Consider the following 7,555-nt stretch of genomic DNA (forward strand, 5'->3'; position numbering starts at 1 on the left):
GTGTTTGGTTTTTTTAAACATGCAGTTGGCTGGACTGTACAATCCATACTTCAACTGAGACAGCTCTTTTAGTTAAAAATTACTGATGAACATTTTAAATACATAAAAATAAAGCTGGGCTCATCTTGTCTGTACAAGTCCACATTTTGTAAATTGAATCAATGTACACTATTAAAGATGTGCAATAATTTCCTAGTAAGTTACTGCCATTTAACTACGCATTTTTCCACAGCACAGTACACAAAAGGACTCCTACAATGGCGAATCAGCCTATACCTGAAAATTTTAACCTTCTAATGAGACAGTGGGACACGTTTCGCTTGCTTTTTGTATCGAGCAACATAAGGAAGCACAAGAAGCATAACAAGGAAATTAAGATGTCCCGAGTTCTTCATCATAGTCACAATCAATACTGGTCCCCTGTACAAATGAGAGATACAAAGCTGTAAAATATAATATGGGAATATAATTTTATTGTGTTAATCTGCATATGTATTGGTACAGCTGTTCTGTGAATGCTTCTGAAGAAAATTTTTCCATAACTCTGGCTCTCCCAGCTGCTCCCATTGTGTCCTTTAACAGCGGATCTCTCACAATTTTTTCCATCGCCTCAGAGAATTGTGTTGGCAGAGGATCACACAAAAATCCTGTAATATTATGCAAGATTGATTCTAAGGGACCGCCTGAATTAACCGCTATAACTGGACATCTCATATACATTGCCTCCAGAGGAACAATACCAAAATGTTCATTGCTTGGTGTATAAAGCACACAGAGAGAGTTACTAAAAAGAGCGATTTTCTGTTCATCTGAGAACGATCTCAGAAAAGTGACATGGTCGTTAACACTAAGCTTGGCTGCAAGTCTCCGCAGCTCTTCGTAGTGTTCCACGTTTTCCAGAACTCGCTTATCATAACCACCTGCCATAACGAGGTGAACTTCATTCCACTCATGAGAATCAAGTCTTCCTCGAAGCTCATGCAAAGCTTCAAGAGCCAACGCCAAGTTCTTTTTTCTCTCATATCTATTAACGGAAAGAAACAAGAACTTTTTCTTCTTCGGTATCAGGTCAGCTACGTCCGCAGGAACTGCTGCTTCAAAGCTACTGATGTTGAGCGATGGGTAGAGGACGTCTGGGTTTATGTGAGACAGGGACTTAAACGTGTCCTTGAATACACTGGCGGTGAACCTGCTATTCACAACGACACAGTCTGCCATGCCAGTTGTGTACTCTTCCAGCCAGTCAAGGGGTAACCGGTAGATGTGCTTCAGAAGTGATTCTCTCTCAGTCAGCAGCTGATCGGGAAAGTGACAGTAGAACAAAACCTTCTTACGGGTTCTGGCCAGTCTAAGCACAGGAATGCAAGCAGACACCTAATGCAACCAGGAGAGAGAGGACAAGAGGAGACATTTGTTATTTGTGTTAGAGCTGCTGACACGTACATGTGACTTCAAGAGAGAGAGCTGGGGCTGTTCAGCCTGGAGAAGAGAAGGCTGTGGGGAGACCTGATTGCAGCCTTCCAGTACCTGAAGGGGGGCCTATAGGAAAGATGGGGAACATATTTTCAGCAGGACTTGTTGCAATAGGACAAAGAGCAATGGCTTTAAACTAAGGAAGGGTACATTTAGACTAGAGATAAGGAAGAAATATTTTACAATGAAGGTGGTGAAACCCTGGAACAGATTGCCCAGAGAGGCAGTGGAGGCCCCATCCCTGGAAACATTCAAGGCCAGGTTGGACGGTGCTCTGAGCAACCTGGTCTGGTTGAAGATGTCCCTGCTCACTGCAGGGCGTTGGGCTGGATGGCCTCTAAAGGTCCCTTCCAACCCAAAGTATTCTGTGATTCTATGAATGCCGTGCCCTGAGAGCCAGCCCTTTGCAAGCCAAGGGCCCAGGCGGCAGCGGCGTCCTCCCCCTCCACCTCAAATGGCGGCGGCGTCGCCCCCGCCCGCCCCGCAGCCCCGCACCTGGTCGCAGACGAAGACGTCCGCCGGCTCTCCGCTCAGCAGCAGCACGTACAGCGCCACGAAGGCCATGCGCAGGGCGGCGCACAGGGCGTGCCCGCGGCCCCACAGGCTGCGCGGCAGCCACCCGCCGGCCCGCCGCACCGCCAGCCCCCGCGTCTCGGCGAAGCAGCGGGCCGCGTCGTAGTACGCCGTCCAGATCTGCACCCGGCAGCCCCGCGACCGCAGCGCCAACGCCGCGTCCACCACCAGCCGCTCCGCCCCGCCCAGGCCCAGGTCCGGGTGCAGGAACACCACGGACGGGCCCTCCCCGGCCGCCTCCGCCATGGCTGCTGCGGGGAGAACGCGGGCCAGCCCACCCGCCCGCCGGCCACGTACCGGGCGGCAGCGCGCATGCGCGGCCCGACGGCCACCGCAGGACACGTCAGCCTTCCTGACGGGCCTTCCCGCTCCCCGCACCCGCCGGGCGGACCGGGCGCTGCCCGGCCCCGCGTCCCGCGCGTCTCCCGCTCGGCCGCCCCGGCCCGCCGCCGCTGAGGGAGCGGGCGCGACCGAGGCGTCGCCCGGTGCCCGCTCGCTCGCAAAGCGGCCGCTGAGGGAGGCAGAGGGGGAGGGAAGAGAGGCCGGCGCCGCTCAGGCATCGTCGCGGGCAACCGCGGGGCCCCGGGAGGAGCGGGGCGGGGCCTGCTGCGGGCAGGGACGTGGCCGGAGCGGCCCTTGAGGAGCTCGCGTCAGGCCGTGCCGAGCCAGCGCCGCCGCCATGGTGAGGGTCTGCCCGGGGCGGGGGGTGGCGGCCGGGGCGCCCGCTTCCCCGCGGCCATGCCCGCCGCCTCTCACCGCCTCCCGCTTCTCTCCTCTCTCCGCAGCCCGGGCCCAGCCCCAGCGCCACCAACGTCGGCTCCTCCGGCCGCTCCCCCAGCAAGGCCGTGGCTCCCCGCGCAGCGGGATCCACCGTCCGGCAGAGGTAAACGCGGGCGGGTCCTCGGCGGCCCCGGACCGTGCTGTGCCGGCCGTCGGGCCCACTGCGTGCCGGGCTGCGCAGGCCGATGCAAGTCTCTTGTGCTGGGAGCTGGCGGTCTGGTAACGCGTTTTGGTCTTTCTTTCGTTCCGCTGTCCCCTGAAGGAAGAATGCCAGCTGCGGGACGAGAAGTGCGGGCCGTGCCACCTCCACGGGCACTGGTGGGATGTGGCGATTCTACACGGAGGACTCTCCGGGGCTCAAAGTGTGAGTTGGAGATGTGGGTGGTGGCAGGCATGAGGGACGTGTCTTTCACCTGCTTGCGTACTCTGCTCAGTCTTTGGACTGAGGGATCAGTTTCTGCGTGGGAAAACATGCTGAATTGGTGGCTGCTTAGATAGGTTTTGGAAGAAATGTTTAATCTGTAAACCTGGAGAGGTAGTTGTTAAAGTTGCAGTGGCTGTAAAAAGGTAGGTACCGGTTACATTTTGTAATTGCCAAGACTTACCTTAGGTGGTCTTCGAAGACTGCGAGCAATCCCTTTGAAGTTGGTAAAAGTTACTTGTCACAGTGATTTTAGGTATCTACATACAGATTTTTGTTCTCTTTTAATTAAACTTTTGGTTTTCTCTTTGTTATTAGATATGTTGTGATCCTGCCCCCCCCCCCCCCCCCCCTTAAAAACATAGTATAACTCAAATGCCACTTGCTTGCGGAATCTCTGGTTTTGTTTAAAAGCTGATACAAATTATTTTAGCTAAGCTTGCAAAGCAAATAACATTCTGATACCTTGTATATTTCTGTTTTTACAAGGTGAGCCTTCCAAGATCATGGTCGAATATCTGGTGGTAGTGTCCCTTAAGCTGTAAAGAGAGCCTAAGCTTTCACTTTTCCGCCAATTTGAGTCATTTGCATCGGTTTCTGAAAGCAAGCTTTGCAGCCCCATATTTGGGCATAAAGGTGGAAGGTGTAGTTCAGCTGATGGGTGCGTGCAAAGTCATCTCCTGAGTGGGAGTCTGTGCTTCTTGTGGAGTTATGCTTCATGGCATCTTGTTCTTACTGGGTTGAGGAGAATCAAGACACTCAGGGATGTCCCTGTTCCTTTTTTTTTTTTTTTTTTTTCCCCCCACAATCTGTTAGTGTTTAATTTCTGGGCCCTTTAAGAGGGCTGCTGCTGGCTGCATGAACAGAACATTTGGGGAAGGACTCATGATAGTCTAGCGATTGTTCCACGAGTAATGCTTCCTCTGGAGTTGTCATTTTCATATGCCCTTGACACTTTAAAAAACAATAGATCAAACCATCAAAGTAGTGGTGTTCCGCTACTGCAGCTCTTGCTTTCTCCATTCTGAATCTAGAGAGGAGACAAGGCAAAGAAAAGAAAAAGACAGTGAGCAGCAATAGTGTTCTAGAGCAAATCTGTGCAGATAGGCAAGGCAACTATTTTCTGTGTTGTTTAGTCTACTAAAGCTCAATTAAAAAAAGGAATAAAATTAAACTGAGAAAAAGTAGAAGTGTTCTACCCATTAGGTAGATTTTTTTTTTTCAATAGACCTGTGATACAAGCTGTCAAAGCAAGTTTACCAATTTCGGTAAGTTTCCTTGTGAATCCTGCGGTTTCACTGCTGATGTTGAATGGCCACTCGGTGGTTCTAATCTTCAATACCAGGAAGTCAGTAGAGAGGTTTCCTCTGCTATTTATGTTGTAACACAGTGGTCTTCAGTTTTAACATTTTGGAACACTGGGAGTGGTTTGTTTGCGAACTGCCATGGGTAGCTGCATGGTCAGGCTTTTAATGGAAGAAACAAATTAGTAAAAGTGAGAAAAGTGAGTTGGTTTTGCAGATCACCTGCACACTAGATAAAACATTTTCTGAACCTTGGCTTGGGAGCAACTTTCTTACTTACAGCTTTCCATGTATTTTTCTACATATTTTTTTTCCATAGCAACCAATTGTTATGAACTCTGTCCTATTCAGTAGGCTCAAAAATGAAAATGGGTTATAGAGGGGCTGTGATTGCCTCAGTGAAGTGCTTCAGCCGAAGCTGTTTTTAAAAATGGCTGTGATCACTAATGCATAAAGCAGTGTGAATGTTTAGCCTGGTGGTGGGGTTTTTTTGTTTTAAAATCAGTATTAGCAACAGGGAGTTGTGGGGGATCTGGTTTAATGTGGGATATGATATTTTCCTCTTTTAAGCTTAGATCGAGCATTGCATGTTTTGAAGAGAAGGCTAAACCTAAACTTGTTACTCTTTCTGTGGCACTCGGTACCTGTCTTCCCTTTATCATGTCTTGAGCTTTTCTGCCTAAAGAGCTATAGGCGGTCTTCCCTGTGGAGCCATGACAGAGAATCAGATCGAGCTTGTGGTATAACATGCAGCCTTATGAAAGACATTCTGAGAATGTACAGTACCAAACCTCTAGAGGTGCCTGAATTGTTTTATTTATGTATGTATGGGTGTATGTATGTAAACTGTGTGGTGGGCTGAGAAGATTCGTGTGTATGGAGGAGAATTGCAGGCTTTCAGCAGGTTGTCTTTGGGACTGGAGGATATGAGAAACGCATGTCAGTATTGGAAAGCTGATCGTTCTGTAGGGGGATCAATGTCATCTGCATGTTTAAAAAAATCACCAAACACACACAGAGTCCCCCCTGTTTATTTCCATGTTGCTCTGTTCTGGTTGGTGGTGCTCCTCTATTATTGTGTGCCTTTGGCAAAGAGTAGCTTACTTGTTACTACTACCAAAGGCCCGAATGAATTAATTGGTAATTCAAATACAGCGTAAGGACTTTACGACCTCATATCATTATGATTTGTATTGTGTAGGACATAAACTTCAAATATGTAGAAAACACTGGGGACTGAGAAGTACATTCTGTTGCTTAGTGAAAGATATCCCTTGACAGACGTTGCTTATGTAGTCACTGCATGTGCAGACTTTTCTATTTTGCATGTTTTGTCATTGGTTTATTTGCTAAATGCTGTGTGTCTGTGTTCAGAGTTCTCCATGCCAAATAAGTCTTAAGTATGATAGATAATAATTGAGTTTTAAAACTCAGTATAAGATTGCAGTTATGAACATTTGAAGTACATGGACCATGATCTTTTAAAAAAAATAGGTTAGTAACTTGTTTCAGTCCATTTTCTTTTTTTTTTTTTCAGTGTGTATTCAGGTAACACCTGTTTATAAACAGTAACCTGGAGCGTAATCCAGGCTGGATAACAGATTTCATGGTGTTTCTCCCAGTAGCAGGCTGAAAATCAGAAATGAGATTGCATGAAGTGAGTGGTACAAAGCAGTGTTGAGGGCATGTATTTGTGTAATACTGCGTGTAATTGTTGTTTCTCGAACAGCGTGGAACAGGTGATTTAGTCTCTCAGCATGCACCCTAAGATTGAACTGTTTTTCAGAAACATCGCAATACAATTTCTAAACGATGTATGAAAGTGGGAAGGAAAAAAGTTAAGAAATTTATTAATTTGTACATTTTAGGTAATGATGTAATGATTTAATGATGGAGTTAACATTGACATTCTGTGTATCTTTTTCAAGAAAACAGAAGTCCGCATCTCTCACCCACTGCTGCCATTGTTTTCAAGAGAAATAAAACCTCTGAAAAAAACCAGCTAATGTGAATTTTATGCCAAATTTTTACTAGCCGCTAGAGGACTCTGTTGGTTTTTGCTTCTGACTACATCTCTGCTCAGATGACTGTCTGAGTTGTAAACACAGATGATAATTTTCCAAAGATTGTTTTCGCAATGATGAATAATAATGAACCATTAATTACTTTCTAAAGAAGCCGTTTTTTTTGTTTATTATATTGTACTTTATAGTTATGTAACATTTAGGGTGTATAAAACTGTAGCTGTAAAAACATAGGGGCAACACCAATTTTTGATAGGGATGGCTGTCTTATTTCTGCATGCTTTAAGGTATTCCTGTGGGAATGGAATAAGAGTTTTCTTGTCCAATCACTTATGAACTGATGAGTTGACTTGGCTGATAATGATTGGCCTTTGGACAAAGCAGTCTTTATGTTAATACATTTTTTTCTTTATTTTTAGTGGGCCTGTTCCAGTTTTGGTCATGAGTCTTCTTTTTATTGCTTCTGTGTTTATGCTGCACATCTGGGGTAAATACACGCGTTCGTAGACTCATCTGCCACTTTAAAGCATACATCTTGGACCAAAAATATGGTGGATCCTGGTTGTTCTTGGAGAGAGGCTGGGGAAGCTTCCTATCACCTGTTGAAGTCCTGTCAACTTTGGCTGTAATACCGAATGAATTTCTCATTTCGCTGTTTGGGCAGGTTTAAAGTCTGTCGTGGATCATTTTATATTTGTATCTGTACGCTTAGAATACAGGTATTGCAATAAAAGTTGTATATGGAAATAGAAACAGTCTTAACTGTATTTTTCCCCCCCTATTTCAACATATGACAACTAAAACTTTATACTTGTGGTTTTCATATATAACCGTATTTCTGAGTAATGCAATTTGACAGTTCAAACCAGATTCTTCTGTACTGTACATTACTGTATAATTTTATGCCAGAAGATCTTTTTTTGTTAATGGGAGAGGCCAGATCATATGCACAAACATGGGAAGGTAACAAATGTGTTTGT

At 46.4% G+C, this 7,555-nt stretch overlaps 2 protein-coding genes across 2 annotated transcripts; one reads left to right on the forward strand and one right to left on the reverse strand.

Moving 5' to 3' along the window:
- Nucleotides 1–446: 446 nt before the first annotated feature.
- On the reverse strand, nucleotides 447–2,339 carry ALG2 (ALG2 alpha-1,3/1,6-mannosyltransferase). Its single transcript, XM_075416613.1, has 2 exons — nucleotides 1,969–2,339; nucleotides 447–1,374 (listed from the first exon to the last, which is right to left on the reverse strand). The coding sequence occupies exons 1-2, from the start codon at nucleotides 2,290–2,292 to the stop codon at nucleotides 472–474; spliced, it is 1,227 nt and encodes a 408-aa protein (XP_075272728.1). The 5' UTR covers nucleotides 2,293–2,339; the 3' UTR covers nucleotides 447–471.
- Nucleotides 2,340–2,600: 261 nt separating this feature from the next.
- SEC61B (SEC61 translocon subunit beta) lies at nucleotides 2,601–7,328 on the forward strand. The gene is made up of 4 exons (XM_075416614.1): nucleotides 2,601–2,728; nucleotides 2,832–2,929; nucleotides 3,089–3,190; nucleotides 6,995–7,328. Exons 1-4 carry the CDS (start codon nucleotides 2,726–2,728, stop codon nucleotides 7,080–7,082), a joined length of 291 nt encoding a protein of 96 aa, XP_075272729.1. The 5' UTR covers nucleotides 2,601–2,725; the 3' UTR covers nucleotides 7,083–7,328.
- Nucleotides 7,329–7,555: the final 227 nt, after the last annotated feature.

This window comes from Opisthocomus hoazin, chromosome 3 (assembly GCF_030867145.1).
Source record: "Opisthocomus hoazin isolate bOpiHoa1 chromosome 3, bOpiHoa1.hap1, whole genome shotgun sequence".
Taxonomy (NCBI): domain Eukaryota; kingdom Metazoa; phylum Chordata; class Aves; order Opisthocomiformes; family Opisthocomidae; genus Opisthocomus; species Opisthocomus hoazin.

Coding starts and splice junctions, on each gene's coding strand:
- ALG2 (XM_075416613.1), bottom strand. CDS start 2,292: ATGGCGGAGGCGGCCGGGGAGGGCCCGTCCGTGGTGTTCCTGCACCCG. Junction 1,375..1,968: donor ACGTCTTCGTCTGCGACCAG/GTGCGGGGCTGC, acceptor TGGTTGCATTAG/GTGTCTGCTTGCATTCCTGT.
- SEC61B (XM_075416614.1), top strand. Junction 2,930..3,088: donor GGATCCACCGTCCGGCAGAG/GTAAACGCGGGC, acceptor TGTCCCCTGAAG/GAAGAATGCCAGCTGCGGGA. Junction 3,191..6,994: donor GACTCTCCGGGGCTCAAAGT/GTGAGTTGGAGA, acceptor CTTTATTTTTAG/TGGGCCTGTTCCAGTTTTGG.